We start from the raw sequence: 15,960 nt of genomic DNA on the forward strand, positions 1-15,960 counted from the left end.
CCTACCCCAAACTCAGGAATGCTCTTTTTAAAACCCTTGAAGTTGAGATTGAAGGTGAATTTCTGGATTTTCTGGTTTCAAAAATTATTAGTTCAGCAATGTGCTTTCTCTCTGTCTTCCTTTTCCGGTTCTTCCTCCCCACATCATTCTCTGGCCATTCCTAAATTGGGGCTGGCTATTGTTGATGATGGGCCCAGCAGACCTCTTCAGCCAAGTGGCCAATTCAGGCAGCCAGTGTGACCAACGCCATCTTGGTGCCCTGCTTCATGAAGCCATTCAAGTGCCCCGTCAGCTGGGCGAAGTGGCAGCGTTTGGGGGCAGCAACGTGGAGCCCAGTGTCCGTAGTTGCTTCCGTTTTGTAAGTATGGAGCTGTAGACTCGAGAAGGAAGGAATGCGAGATGAAAGGGATGGTGAGAGTGGAAGGGGGGGAACCAGCATCTCATGGTGCCAAGTGCTCCGAGGTAAAGGAGCTTTGTTGAGATGGGACAAGAGAACGAACGGCTCTCTGGAGGATGGTGCTGGGGTCCTGCAAGGAAGATTGTCCGTTAAGATAAGGCAGAAGGTAGACACGCTTCTGGAGGGGTGCTGGTTCCCCTGCTTCACTAAGAGCTGCCTGGCATGCAAGCAGCACGGTACTTGAACCCAGTCATATCCACTGGATTTCTTATTCCTTTAGAGCACTGGCAAGCCAGTCATTGAAGCTTCCGAGTTCCTAGAGTGGGTCAACTTGGAGCCACAGTCTATGGTGTGGCTGGCCGTTCTGCATCGGGTCACCATCGCTGAGCAAGTAAAGCATCAGACCAAGTGCTCTATCTGTAGGCAGTGCCCCATCAAGGGGTTCAGGTATGGGACTGAACACCTGCTGGGGTGAGAAAAATGCCATGGGGTGCAACAATGGCTACAAAACGGCATTGGTTAATGATTATATTTTACAGTCTCTCTATGCTGTGTTATTGGTGTATTATTGTAAGATTTTTATTGAAAAATGTTTAACTTCTGAGAAATTAAAAAGGAAATATTTTTGCTCTAGATGTAATACAAAGTACTACAGGTTTTTAGAAATATATAGTAAACATTATTTTAAAAAAATCTATGTTGAGTCAGCAGATATTTCACCATCAACTGCAGAGAAAGAAGGGAAAAAAGAACCCTGATTTAGAGCATTTGTAATATAAATATTACCATCACAAATGAACAACAGGGTACATGCAAAAGATCCCAGTGAAGAATTGGAAAGAGACAGATTCACGTGTGCAGTTTATAGCATTTCTACCATGCAGGTGAAGTTAACAAAATCTAAAAGAGTTCCCTAATCTAAAACTCTGAGGGGCTGGAGAGATGACTCAGAAGTTAAGAGCAATGGCTGTTCCGCCAGCGGTCCCAAGTTCAATTCCCCAGCACCCACATGTTGGCTCATAACCATCTATTCTAGGATCCAATGCCCTCTTCTGGTGTGCAGACAAAGTACGCATGCACATAAAATATGTAATAAATAAATCTTTAAGAATCTGAGATCTGTTGGCAATGCTCCATCAAGAATTTCTGGGTTAGCAGACACTCTGCCAGCAAAACCTGAGCGAACATGGCAAGCATTTCCCATAGAAGAGACCCAACCAGTGCCATAGATGTAAATGGTCTCATAGGTGTAAACGACCAGCAGCTATGCAGCTGCGGATGGTACAAATGCAGCCCGACACAAGATCATAAACCCTGTCCTTCTTCTAACTTGAGCGAACTAGACCCAAAGGGGAAACATGACTGCCAGAGATAACCTGGTTGTTTAGCTGTAAACACTGAGATAGATACTGGGTTGTCAGAGTCTAGGCATTCTTTGGTGCTGCTAGGACCGGGGGAGTTAAGCTTGCCTTTAGCCTAAGATGGGAAGGACTGTTCTGTGTTCTGTCATAATATAAGTAGAGCTATTATAGAAAACCTTTGAAAACAACCTTCAGCCAACTTAGGCACAGCTAATGAATAAACTGCCTTCATATTGGAGGTCTGACTTCTCCAGGGTAGGGAGGGTACATGGGGCCATCCTTGTTTAGAAAGCTACCACATGACAAGTTTATTCCTCCTGGCCCCCTTTTGACCCTGGCTGAAGCAATGCCCTTTCCCACTCTTCCTGGGATCTGGGACTTGGCATTTCATTGGGGATTGGTGGTCTGTGGAATAAGGCTATTTCACAGGTTGACGATTTCACACGGCTAGGTATAGCCGGTTGCATCCCACTCCCTTCTGTATGCGTATCTGAATGGGGAAATGGTGAGGTCTCTGTGGTCCACTGGATTATCTTTGTGACCATGTCTTCTCTTCCCCAGGTACCGGAGTCTGAAACAGTTTAACGTGGATATCTGTCAGACCTGCTTCTTGACAGGCAGGGCCAGCAAGGGCAATAAGCTCCACTATCCCATCATGGAGTATTACACGCCGGTATGCAGCCTCTGCGCCAGTGGGAGGGGTGGGCACCTCTCAGATGCTAGGTGGGAGGGGTGGGCATCTCTTAGACGCTAGGCTTTGGTCCTCTTTGTGTAGCATTGACACATGCCAGCTCTCCTGGTGGAACATTCCCCAAACAGTAGGGATTCACTGGTTTGGGGGATTCAGGCCCCCCTAGTCTTCCATCATAGCTTTCCTGTTACTGGGGCTACAGTTGACTGAGGGCCCTCTTAGCCCTTTAATTGTCATTAGCTGTTTCGCTGCAGAAAAAATGTCCCAAGGGGGAAAAAAGCGCAAGGTGGTTCCAGGTACCCCCTCCTCTTATCATGCAAGTTTTTCCTGGGCAGCTTTTTGTATGGCTTTTGTGCTGAATCACTGGGTCTTTTCTTGCTACTTTGTAATTTTGGTTTGTTGGGTTTTTTTTTTCCTACCCCCTTGCCAGTACCAAAGCCTGTGCTCAAGTTGCTCAGTCAATTAAAAGGAAAAAAGATAGGTTTTTTGACCTGTACTCACAGGTTGTCCCAAGTTTCCACGGGCAGCCTTCCCTTCGCAGCTGCCTGAGCAGCTCCCTCCACGCCTGTGAGCTCAGCCACAGGGTTCCTACTTGTGCAGCCTCCTGAGCTCCTTCCCTTGATGTCCTTGAGAGTTATTCGTTTTTCATTTTATGCGTCTGAGTGCTTTGCCCCCACGTCTGTCTGTGGACCACTTGCATGCTTGGTGCCTGAAGAGGCCAGGAGAGGGTGTCAGGTCCCTTGGAACTAGAGTGGAAAAAACAATGTGGGCTGCCGTGTGGGTACTGGGACTCGAACCGCAGCCTCTGGACCTGCAGCGCTCTTAAGTTCAGAGCCATCACTCCAGCACCACCCTCAGTGTCTGTACACGTTTCTGTTCCCTTAGATTCATCCAGAAGCCCAGGTCCGCTCTCACTGGCTCTCTCTCCCATCCGCTGCTCCCTTTTCAACCTGTTTCTATATAATCCACCTTCCTAAGGTGTTATCTTCCAATTGTTTTAGCACAGGAATGTGTGAGCCGGTGGGAGTAGGGGCCACGTCCTTTAATTCTGCTTTATTATCACTTACACAAAACATTATAAAGGGCAAACAGAGAAAACTAGGTAGAAGAGGTAAGCAGATAGTCCTCTGCCTCCTGTTCAGCTTCTCCATTCCTAAAACTTATAGAAAGGGGGCAGCACAAGGGCGCAGCACATAAAGGCACTTCCTGCCAAGCCTGAATTTGATTCCTAGAATATTCATGGTGGAAGAAGAGAACCAACGGTTGTGTGTTGTCTTCTGAGCTCCACTTACATATCATAGTGTGTGCAAGTGCGCGTGCACACACACAAAGTAAATAAACAAAATTTCAAATTTTATAAAAAATGATTACAAAAAAATTTATTTGATAATTTTCTTTTTTGAGGAGTTCATGAATGAGTAGTGTATCTATATGCTGTACCCCTCCAACTTTTCCTGTGTCCCCTCCCAAATGCATGCTCTCTTCTTTAATTGTTACATGTATATACATGTGTGCATACATACACACACACATATATACAATATACATATGTATGCACGCACATATATACAGCCTACTGAGTCCACTTAGCTTCGCTAGTGTGCACACGTGTCCAGGGATGACCTCTGTGGGGACTTGTCCAAGGAGAAAAAAGGTTCTTCCTCTCCCAGCGGGCATCCACCCCTTGTAGCTCTTGGTGTAGGGGTGGGACCATGTGGAGTTTCCATCTGTGTTGGCATGTCAGCTGGTGTTGTCACCATGGCTACTATTACAGAGCGCCACAACTGCTCAAAGTGTAGATAATAAGTGACTGTGGGCTGCCCAGCTCCAACTGGCTGATCTGCAGCACCAACCATGCACCTAAGATTAGGGACAATCACAGAAAGGGGCATGGGAGATTGTGCGAGCCAGAAGTCCAGGGCAGCTGCTGGGAGAGCACGTCTTTTCTGTGCGGCAGCAAAGAACCCATGAGCTTTCAACAATATGCTTACCCGACCAAGCCCAGCATAATGACAAAAAGCAATATCTTAAAATGCAGCAATTACATGCTTACTGTAAAAACTTCCAACTCCGCATCTAGAGGCATCTAAATTTTCAGATGAAAATCTTCCTTTCTCTTCACCGTGGCCCTCACCCCTCCAGTCTACCTTCCTAGAGTTCTGAGTTTAGGGTATGGTCTTACAGATGTTTGGAGAGAGGGGTATGGTAGGCACAAACAACGTTGGGATCGCAGTCACATTCTGAACTCCAGTGAAAGAGTCACACACCTCATAGTGTGTGGAAGCCACCAGGGTGAGTTCCTCGGTCCCGTCTTCCTGCAGACCACATCCAGTGAAAACATGAGGGACTTCGCCACGACCTTAAAGAATAAATTCCGCTCAAAGCAGTATTTCAGCAAACACCCGCAGCGAGGCTATCTGCCTGTGCAGTCAGTGCTGGAGACTGAGTGCAGTGAGACGTGAGTACTGGTGGCCTCGCGGAGGCTGGAGGCTGCGGGTGGCCTCATGCAGCTCACTTATGCTGTGAAGGGGCTGAGCCCCTAGGGAACAAGGCGGTTGAGGCTCTGGCCTGAGAAATAGAGGAGGATTCGATCTGCTCTCTGCATCGGATTACCATCTTGGCGGGGGTGGGGGGTGGGGGGGTGGAAGTGCGGACAGACAGACCAGCTTTCAGTTGCCTCTGGTTCTCTTAATCTTTGCTACTTTCCCCCAGACCGGCTTCTTCCCCGATGTTGCCACATGCGGACACACACTCGCGAATTGAGCATTTCGCCAGCAGGTACCACTGCCTTTCAGTGGAAGTTGGGGTGGGGACTGTAGGAAGTCCAAGGGCAAGGAGACTTGGAATGAACCAGGGGAGATGCAGAGTGGACTGTCCATGGCCAGCGGTGGTAGGTGGGGGACCCTCGCTCCCAAAGCCCCAAAGCTGGTTATCCGATTGCGCCATTAGATTGCTGGAGGTGGAAGCAGGCCCCACATCCTGCTTTTTCTCTTACTGTGGCTCTTTCTTTCTAGGCTTGCTGAGATGGAAAGTCAAAATTGTTCCTTTTTTAATGACAGCCTGTCCCCGGATGACAGCATGTGAGTTTCTACAGCTGCTAATTTTCCAGAAATAGCTGTCCTTGGGATCCTTCTGCCACTGTTTGAGAATGGGAGGCTGGTGGCTAGGGTCCTTGATTCTCCGAGGAAGGAAGGCTGCTTCCTGACTACACTGTTTAGTAAGAGAGGCAATTTTCCATCTGTCAACTGAGCCATCTACCCAAGCCCCTTCTATCATAAGGTCCCATCCTTCCATGCCTAACTTTGGGGGGGGAGCCCCTATCTGAAGTTATAGAAAGGAGCTGTTATCTCATGCTCAAGATACAAAACCCCATCTAATGCTACATCAACCCTAGGAGAAGGCAGAGACCCCCAACTGAAGTCTGGCCTAAGGGAGCCCTGGTGTTAGAGCACAGAGAGGGTGCCCTTGCATCTCTAAAGGAGGTCCCTTGCCTGTAAAGAAGGCCCAGGGACAGCTGACTATATGAGACAATCTGGTCCTGACTGGGACTCAGATCCTTCTGGGAGGAGAGAAAGAAAGGGGACATCAAAATGGCAACAGCACAGAAAGAGAAGTGATTTTCTTATCATCCTTGAGAAGATCTCAGAAGCATCAGCATCCTGGAAATATCTCCCAGTCCTCTCTCAGATATGGCCTCTTTCAACTTCCAAAGCCTGAACTTGAGGCCTGGCTTTCTTTATGTGACTTCAAAGTGGATGGGCCAGCATAGTTTTTCTGAGGGCTGAGCCAGGATCTGAGCACTGGCTCCCTGACTTGCATCTGTGTTCAACACCTGGTCACCTCCTTTCCTCTCCTTACACCCATGCAGAGATGAGGACCAGTACCTGTTGCGACACTCCAGCCCCATCACAGACAGGGAGCCAGCCTTTGGACAGCAGGCTCCATGCAGCATGGAGACAGAAAGCAAAGGAGAGCTAGAGAAGATCCTGGCCCATTTAGAAGATGAGAACCGGTAGGTGTGGCCAGGGCATAAATTTGTGTGGCACCAGAGGCTGGTGCCTTAAGTTTCAATCTTGATACTTCATGTGTTATACAACCTGGATCAAGTCATTTACATCCTATGATCTTCCATTTTCTTGTCTGTATGATAGGGATAATGATGCCAGTTTCCCAGGGTTACTTTGAGGATCAGATGTAATATAACCCTGACTTTTCCAAGTACCCACTAGATACAGGCAGAGAGGACCCTAGAAGAATGCAGAAGAGAATATAATCTGTCCTTGCTCTCAAGGAACTTTCTGTACTAAAACTTGAAAGAACTACTTGATCCTGAATGAAAGTTTCCCAGGGGGTTGTGACAGAACCAGAAGAGACAAAGTACCAGGGATGCCATTCATCTCACAGAGGAAGAGACCCGAGGAAAGTTGACAGCTCTTGGAGGGAGGCAAGTAACAAGTGCAGAGCCTCTTGGAGCAGAGTCCTGTGGGAGCGCTGTGCACAGTAGTACATTGCAAAGCTTGGGAAGCCGCAAGTCCTGACTCCTCAGGGTGTGGGGCCTGAGTTTCTGTTTCTAACCAGCTGTCAGGGACTGTTAGTGTCCCCGGTCCGCATGCCCCCCCTCGGAGTGGCAAGCCTTAGAACAGTGTGCCTCTAGTAGTGGAGTGCAGGTGAGGACCAGCTTGCAAAGTGTGTGTCACCACTCCAGGAAAGACAAGCACACAAATAGACGGTAGGCGTTTCGAAACTTTTCTCGCAAACTTGACATGGTCAGGAACAAGCACGTGGCTAGTGGCCCATCACCCTGAACAGACCGGAGATGGATTCGAGTGGTGTAGAGCCTGTGCAGCAGGGAATGGCAGTGTTGTGAACTGTGGACGGTTATGAGCATTAGGACATCATATCATTATACAGTGGTGTGAACTAAAATCAAAACCCTGCTTCCTCACTAGGGGTGGTCTGGAGAACTGCTCCATTAGAGCAGTGGGGAGCCGGCGCTGGGAAATGCTAGCAAGAGTGATTCTGTTTGCACAAACAACAGGAAGTAGTGGGCCTAAAAGTAGGCTGGCTCTTTGGAGTGTTTCCTCGACCCATTTTGAGCACTCAAAGCAGGTCAGATGGGGAAGCTTTAGGGAGAAGAAGCAGGTCAGATGGGGGGCTGTAGAGAGAAGAAGCAGGTCAGATGGGGGGCTGTAGAGAGAAGAAGCAGGTCAGATGGGGGGCTGTAGGGAGAAGAAGCAGGATAGGTGATCTCTTTATGTATGCTGTCTTCCCTTAGAATCTAAAAGTCTATAAGTGTAGTAGGTAAGCGATTTGCACTAATGCCTCTTTTATTTGCAGAACATGTTCGTGCCTGCTTTTGAAGGTCAAAATTAATCCCCAAAGCATCAAAGCCCTAAGACATTTCTTATATGAAATGTCAGCTCACTACTCTGAGGCCTCAGGATGGCACCGTAAATGTCAAATGGCCTGGAGAGGAAATGGCTGTGGCCCTCTCAAGCAGAGCATTGCCAGGGATTGGGTTAGGAGAGCCCAGTGACCCCTCATACCTTGGAAAGGGGGGGCCCTGTGGAATCTGGATAGCCAATTGACCCTGTTAAAGCCCTAGGTCTTGGCTTCCATGTCCATGGCAGGATTCTCCAGGGAGAGCTGAGGCGCCTGAAGTGGCAACACGAGGAAGCAGCGGAGGCACCCACCCTAACTGAGGGCTCCAGTGAAGCAACTCCGGACCACCGCAATGAGGAGCTCCTGGCTGAAGCCAGGATCCTGCGGCAGCACAAGAGCCGCCTGGAGACACGCATGCAGATCCTTGAAGACCACAACAAGCAGCTGGAGTCTCAGCTGCAGCGCCTGAGGGAGCTGCTCTTGCAGGTGAGGCTGGCGATACAGAAGCAGGGTGGCCCCTGACTCAGGAGGAGGGCATGGAGAGATGGGGGTGCAGCAGAGAAAAGAGAAAGCACCCCTTGACTGAGGCAGTCAGGTGACTTCTTGGAATGAGCTGACGGGCAACCAGAATGAAGGGACGAAGAAGGAAATGGGCGGTATGGCTACATCCTCTTCCACACCACCTCTCTTGTGAGTCCCAAACTGCCTCCAGCCTGGAGGCAGAGGAAGGACTTTTAAGGACTTTCTAGTTTGTAAGCGGCGTAATAATCAGGCTAGCTTAATATGAAACAGCAAATTTTAATGAAGGGATAGCTTACAACACCAGGGATCCAGCGATGAGCAGGAGATACAAAAAAGAGACCAGCGGGGCTCATGCCCGCCAGATTTATAAGTCAACATTAGCCCAAGGCGAACACGCCACCCCCCCTCCATGGGCTGGGCTATCCCTACACTAGTTCTCAGCCCATTGGAATCTGGTATTAAAAGAACTCACTTCAAAACCCATCTGAGACAAAGGGGCTCAGTTAGTAAAGCACCAAGCACAAGGGCCCCGATTGGATCGGCAAAAGCCATGTTTAAAAGACAAGGCCAGATGTGGTAACACACACATGGAATCGCCAGGCCAGGGACGTGGATTACTGGGGCTTGCGGGCCAGCCTAGCCTACTGGGTGAGTTCCAGGCCTGTGAAGGACCTGTCTCTTAAAATAAAGAAAAGCAAGGTGGATAATACCTGAGCAATGACACCCAAAGTTGTTCTCTGGCCTCCACAGTCATGGCCGTACATGTACACTGACGAGCGCACACACGCCAACACATAGTCCAAAATGTGGCATTTTCAGGTTTGGACATGCTTGGCAAGAGAAATATATTACCATAAAGGGCTTCCTTTTTGTCTCCGGGAGGTCAGGCAGCTCTGGGGTCAGACAGCCTGGGTTTGAATATAGTGCTGTCAGCCAGTGCCTGGGGGTGCTGGGAAAGTTCTGTAACCATATCTGGCCCCAGTTCTCTTGTCTGTAAAACAGAGGTAGTGATAAAGCAGCTCAGTTTTTAAGTGAGACAAACAACAGAGCTAAAGAGATGGCTCCGCAGTTAAGAATGCTCAGCTCTTCCAGAGGACCAGAGTTGAGTTGCCCAGCACCCATGTAGTGCAGCTCACAACCAGGAGTAACTCCAGGTCCAAGGGATCAGACACCTTCTTCTGACCTGCACACCTGTGCCATACACTTACAGATGCATATGCAAAATTAAAAGATAAAAATACATCTTTTTTTAAAAAGGACCAACAAGATGGCTCAGCTAATAAAATCCTCCCCACACAGGCCTGACAACCTGAGTTCAATCCCTGGAACCCACAAAATGGTAGAAAGAGTGAACCAACTCCACGAAGTTCTCCTATAACCTACACATATGCCCCATAACATATACGAGTCTCCACACAGCACACACATATACATAGTAATAGTGATAATAATAATTTAAAAAGTAATACCACGAGCATCGTAGGATTTTAATCATCCTAAAAATCAAATAATGCTCCAACAGTGGGGGCGCACGCCTTTAATCCCAGCACTTGGGAGGCAGAGGCAGGTGGATCTCAGTGAGTTCAAGGCCAGCCTAGTGTACAAAAGCTAGTTCCAGGACAGCCACAGCCAGGGCTACACAGAGAAAGCCTGTCTAGAAAAAAAAAACCAAAATTAAATAGTGCATGTTGCATAATTCAGGTAGATACCAGGAATATAGTACACTCATGATAGATGTTAGCTGTCATTGTCATCATATGTGATAGACAGTGGCATCCCTTCTCTGCATTATCTTAAGAACAGCCTTTTTTTTCTTGACCAGTTTTTAAGTTCACATTCATGTAATATTTTTTATCATGGCCTCTTTGTACATTTCTGTGATCATACTTTGTTCTCCCTCATTGCCCTGCTCTGTGCCCCCTCTAGCTAGTTTCCTTCCTTCTCCCCCCATCAACCCCCATTCTGCCTTCTTTATGGCATGTATTCCATTGCCCTCTCTGGTTCAGGGACAGTATTTAATGAATTCCTTGAGTTTCCTAACATATACTGTTATGTTATGAACTCGGAATCAGGTATACAGCGAGAAAACTCCAGAGAAAATTAGACTCTAAAAATGTTTAATTATAATTGAAATGGCAGCAAGAGACCTTTGGGTGCAGTGTTGTTCTTAAGAACCAGGAGCCTTTGACTCGTGTTGTTAAAGGAAGAATTTAACTGATACCTGGATCATCTAAGAGGTTTCCTAAAGGGGAAAGTCCTGGTTTATGACACTATGAAAAGCTTCTTAGAGACCCAGGGCATAAGGATAGGCATGCGGTCTCTAAGTCCCTTTCAACGTCAGGAGTCTATGAGGTCAGAAAGGCAAAGCCACTGAAATCCTGTCTTAACTCTTGCTAGCCACCTACTGAATCAGATGGCAATGGCTCTGCAGGCTCATCCCTGGCTTCCTCGCCACACCAGTCAGAAGGCAGTCATCCCCGGGAGAAGGGCCAGACTACCCCAGACACTGAGGCAGCAGGTAAGTTCCCCCACCTAGCCCCTTCCTCCAGCCATTTGTCCTACCTTAGATTGCCTGCCCAAATTTTTCTAGGGCTGGGACTAGGGCTGTGTATAATTGATTTCTTAACTGTTTCTCTCATATGCATCTTCTAAAAAGGAAACTGTCTAGCGAGTGACTCCTACAGGCTAGTCATCCGAACAGGAGGGTGAGAGTACTCTGGGCCCGCTATCCAGACAATAGCAGCCGACTTCGTGCTGGGATTAAAAGCATGTGTCACTACCACCTGGCTAGCTTCCTTTTTTGTTGAATTTATTTATTTTGTATGCAGTGGTGTTTTGCCTGCATGTATGTAAGGCAATCTCGAGTAATCTTTCCCGATATTTCTCTTCCAACTTAGATGACGTGGGGTCAAAGAGCCAGGATGTCAGCCTATGCTTAGAAGACATCATGGAAAAACTCCGTCATGCCTTCCCCAGTGTGCGAAGCTCCGATGTGACTGCCAATACCTTGCTGGCCTCTTGATGGAGTCAGATCCCTATCCCGTAGTCCATTTCCTTTCCTGATTCTTGTCAAGGCCTTCCCTCAACCTTTGCCCAACCATTCCAGTACCCACTGGCCCCATATTCCTCAACCAGAGCTATTTGGACCTGGGGCAGCAGCAGGGATCCAGTGGTATGTGAGATGTGGTGGGGATGCGGGAGGACAGGTGTGCTTCCTCTCGAAGTGTTCCGGTCAATCCGTTAGAGCGAGGCTATCCCTCATGCTGTCCTGCTGTTGCAGCCCAGGCAAAAGCAAATCGCACGTGTCGTCCAGATGAAGAGCAGAGAAGGACCTTGCAGAGCTAAGCAATGCCCACTGGTCCCTTTCCCTTCTCTGTGGAATCATGGAGGGGAAAGTCTAATGGCCTCAGGGTGTCTGCATTCTGGCCACCCGGAGGGGTTAGTTTTACTCCCTGGCCTTATCGAAAGAGGCAAACGGGTATCCCTGAGACACCCCTTCAGAGTGCCCCTTAGGGAAATCTGGGCCGTGTATGTCCTGTCACTTCAGTGACAGAGCATAGGTCTCACCTTGCAGATTCTACCTACATGTTTCTCACTGCAATACCTTCAGCTGCTCTCGCCACAGTACCTATCAGACTTCTCCGAGGGGACAGTTCATTGTGGACATGCTTCCACCTTATATTTGGAAACACTAAAGAAATACTTGTAGGTTTATATTTCCCCCTGTTTCCTGAAGATCTTGCCATCCCACGAGACTCCTTGAGAGGCTCTGGAGCCCATCTGAAACCACTCTTTGGTCTTCCAAGTCTGTCCCCACAGATCCGGGGCAGGAGTGGCAGCCTCTTCAGCAAGGATGCCTTCCTTGTTCGCTCTCTCCTTGGGTGAGAAAGGAAAAGAAACCCTCTATCCTTGAGGAGTGTGAGCCTGCCACTCTCCAAGCTATAGCCATTTGGTAGCATAGGCTGTATTAGGTGAGGTGGCTCTTTACCCCCAGCTGTTCACTGGAAAGTTACAATTGACCAGCCTGAATAGTGGTCCCTGCCTAAAAACCGCTAGACTTGAATCTGAAAATGGGCCCCATTCCACCCATATAGCACCAATGTCTTCCTGTGCATAAAACTGTTGCTAACTCTGAAATGTGAACCCAGTCCTCAAAATGAACTAACTTTTCCTAGACTGTATATACCATGATTCCTTTCTCCAGCAACTGTTCAAAATAGAGTATGGAGGTGAGAAGAGCCGGGGAACTTGGAACACAGACAGAGCCCACTTAGGCTACTTTCTAGACAAGCGCTTCCTCCCCCAGAATCTTGCAGCTGACTAAATTTTGAGTTTATCCATGCATTCGTATCTATTCTACATATCTACCATCTATCAGTGCTCCCCAGCCTCATCCACACATTAAATTCTAATACTTCTTGAAGAATTAGCGCCCTGCCTTGCTCTCTCTGTTAGCCTCAGTCCCTGGCTGGGAAGATAGAGCCACCCTGGCTGTGCCTAGGATGTTTCTCTCCATTGATATTTGAGGTGAGCTGACCTTAAGACCAAAGCAATGGAAGTCTGTGGCCACAGAGTAATCGAACAAGAAGAGACATTCTGTTCTCTTCACTAATTCCAAGTTTCGTTTTATGGACACTTGGGAAATTTTGTTTCTGACTACTCTAACAATGATTCAGGAACCAAAGTAGAGCACATCCCACCTCTACCCACTCCACACAGAAAAGAAGGAACAAAAGGAGTCTGCTGGCCTATGCCAGGCTAAGACAGAATACATCCCATGGTCCCCTGAGCTCCTAAGCTCTGGCTCATGGCCAGAATGCAGTGGTTGTCACCAAGGTCAGGAGGGAGTGGGATGATTGGAGTTCTGTGGTATAAACCAAGCCATGGCCAACATACGGAACTGCTAGGAACCTGGTCTGATGTATTCTGGGGGAGACAGAGCAGGGGCTTGATTGAAATCAAGATTGCATTCTCCCCAACCACACCACAGGTTCAGGGGTCCAATTTCATGTCTGGAGATCTCTGGGCTAGAGATTCTGCTTATCTGGTGAGCATTTGGTAAGCAAGCCTCAAACAGAGAGCCAGGTCATCATCAGAAGGAGGCGTCATTGTTGAGGCCTAGATTGTGGGCAGCATGCAGATCATTTTGTTGTGGAACGAGAGAATCGGGTACTAGCAAGTGTGTGCTTCCCTAGGGCTTAGGAGCACGGATACTATGGGATAATCTTTTGTGAGGAGAGTCCTTTCTTTAGCCTCCACCCCACTCAAGAGCTCTTAGGTAGCTGAGGGTCTGTGACAGTGGCCTTGGACTGGACTTGGGAGAAAAGATGTTGATCTTGTTATGTAGGATTTGTGCTGGAGGTAGACCGGAGCAGCAGGTCAAGGTTGGAGCCTCACTAAGGGAGTCACTGGCACTTTGCCGTCTTGTGTTTCCCTGCAATGCCTGAGGTGAGTGTCTTGCTCAAGGGTCTAGTAGCAGTCACTGCTGCATGTATAGGCAATTGCCATGCAGTGATGGAAATGTCCCCTTGGACCGTGTGAATCCACACTGGGGTTGAATTTATCAAAAATGTCTTCTATGTTTTGGGGTAAGTTGTGTGTTGTAACTCCTAAAGGAGTCATGTATAACGTACGGCCCTAGCCTGGAAGGTAGTGGATGAGTCGCTGGGTTAGTAGCCTAAGGAGAACTTTCTCACTGAGGAGATTAGGATCAGTGATGAGGAACGTGTTTACTGGACTGGTTATCCAATAGTGTAGGCCATTTCCTCTGGACGGAATTCGATAGAGAACAACAAGCCATAGGGCGGACAGATGTGCTTTTGGCGCCAGCAGGGGAGCCTCACAATGATTGGCAATTGTTCCAGAAGGCTGACTGGCTGGAAGACATGAGACTGTGGTACATAGTTCCCTGGAGAGTTTTCCACCCAGGGGTGCCTTTCTCTTCAGAATGCGGTGGATGGCTCTGGATGTTTCTCTCAAGGCCTAGAGTGAGGCAGTATTTCCCTGTGAAGAAACCTGGCTGAGCTTTCAGGTGTTTTGTGAACGGGTCTGGCAGACCACAATCGCTAAAAAGAAACTAAGGGGAAAGGCAGAGGCCAAGCCTGGGAGATCTTGACCACCAGATTAGTTTTAAGGACTACCTTTGTTTCCTGGGCTATGTGTTTTAAAAGGGTTTGGGAGGTTCCATGTCCAGCTTCAGGCTAGAGCATTTTTGAACTCACATTTTCAGTGACAGAGTTGTGGCCTTTGGGAACCATTTTCTGTCAGTAATTCCATCCAATTTCCCTTAATACTGTTGACAGACAACCAGCAAAGTTGCTGCCTTTTTAGGAACAGTCCTGGGAGAGAACCTGGAGGCATTACCCTAAGGCTGTGGCAATTTACCTCCTCATCTGGGTAGACCAATCAGTGGGCCTCCCTGTAGAAGCCTGATACTTGGAACAAAGAAATACTTCTGTTTAATGCATGCGACTGGGGGGGGGGGGACTCAAGGCCAGGGCTCCTTTCCCAGTGTCCATCTTCTCCTTTAGTTGCCATATTTGGAAGTAGACCTGATGAATATCCTTGCTGTTCCCAAGGCAGTATTACAGGCAGCAAGAACGAATCAAAAGGATGAAAATTAGGGAGGGGGGGGTTGGGGAGGAGGTGTCAAGGATGGCATGCAACTGTGTAAAAGTTTGGGATGAAGGGTTGGGGCTAGGAGCAAATGGGTTAACTTCAGTTGCCACTCACTGTGGTGCTTTTCCCATTTTATCCTTGAATTCTGCTTTAAAAAGAATAAATTTGTATTTGTTTACCTTGCTTCCTCTGGTTCTTCTCTCCAACTATGACATTCTGCCCTCTTCCAATATTTCAGGATGGAAAGAGCAAAGCATAGGTCAAGAAGCCACAGGGACACTGTCAAACAGGCCACAGTTACCTCTATTCATGGCTCCTTCAAGTTTCCTCTTCCAAAAGAAGAGCTTGCCTCACAGGATAAGTAATGCTTTCTAAATTTTCTCATTGATCTGAGATTTTCTAGCAGGTGAAACAATATGAGAAAAATCAAGCCTACTACTGTGAGTTTAAATATATAGCATATTTATATATTTATTCAGTTTATTCTGAATATATATATATATATATATATATATATATATATATATATATGTTGTTGTGCCCAGATTACGACCTCCAGAGAGAGACCATCAGAGAGGCCCAGACTGTAATAAGCAAGGTTTAATCAGCATAATACAAACATGTTTGGAACCCCTGTCTACTCACCCCATTATGTGAGGCAGAGAGAGGAGTTGTATCTCCTCTGTGGGGTAAGCTTTTAAAGGCATAACTACAAAGAGAATCTTTGAAGATGCTTTGTCACGGGTGCAAGGACTTTTGCTCCCTCCCATTCTGCTAAGTCAGCTTTTTTTTTCTTTTTCTTAGAACAAGCCACTGTTCTTGAGTTAGGCCATCTTTATCAGCCTGTACCAGGTAAATGGCTGGGCTGAGCTAAGTGACCTTGTGCTCCGAATCTCCTGGGTGGGAGAGGGGAAGGCACTATCTTCCTGGGAAAACATTCTGCTAGGAACTTTCTTCTCACCCCTTTGAGAATAAGGGGTGAGGGACCT

The 15,960-nt window shown here is 47.8% G+C and overlaps 1 protein-coding gene across 1 annotated transcript in view; it reads left to right on the top strand.

Annotated features, from left to right (window-relative positions):
* The window catches only part of Drp2 (dystrophin related protein 2), a 51,392-nt gene extending 36,444 nt beyond the window's left edge, over nucleotides 1-14,948 (top strand). The window contains exons 14-23 of the mRNA XM_050130576.1: nucleotides 201-358; nucleotides 678-844; nucleotides 2,320-2,431; nucleotides 4,771-4,907; nucleotides 5,162-5,227; nucleotides 5,464-5,529; nucleotides 6,318-6,461; nucleotides 8,080-8,317; nucleotides 10,751-10,871; nucleotides 11,251-14,948. Of these exons, the coding sequence (XP_049986533.1) occupies nucleotides 201-358; nucleotides 678-844; nucleotides 2,320-2,431; nucleotides 4,771-4,907; nucleotides 5,162-5,227; nucleotides 5,464-5,529; nucleotides 6,318-6,461; nucleotides 8,080-8,317; nucleotides 10,751-10,871; nucleotides 11,251-11,375 (1,334 nt within the window). The 3' untranslated portion in view covers nucleotides 11,376-14,948. The remainder of the gene's footprint in view (nucleotides 1-200; nucleotides 359-677; nucleotides 845-2,319; nucleotides 2,432-4,770; nucleotides 4,908-5,161; nucleotides 5,228-5,463; nucleotides 5,530-6,317; nucleotides 6,462-8,079; nucleotides 8,318-10,750; nucleotides 10,872-11,250) is intronic.
* Nucleotides 14,949-15,960: the final 1,012 nt, after the last annotated feature.

The sequence above is a fragment of the Alexandromys fortis genome, unplaced genomic scaffold (assembly GCF_014885135.2).
Source record: "Alexandromys fortis isolate MF-2015 unplaced genomic scaffold, M_Fortis_MF-2015_v1.1 scaffold_324, whole genome shotgun sequence".
Classification (NCBI taxonomy): Eukaryota; Metazoa; Chordata; class Mammalia; order Rodentia; family Cricetidae; genus Alexandromys; species Alexandromys fortis.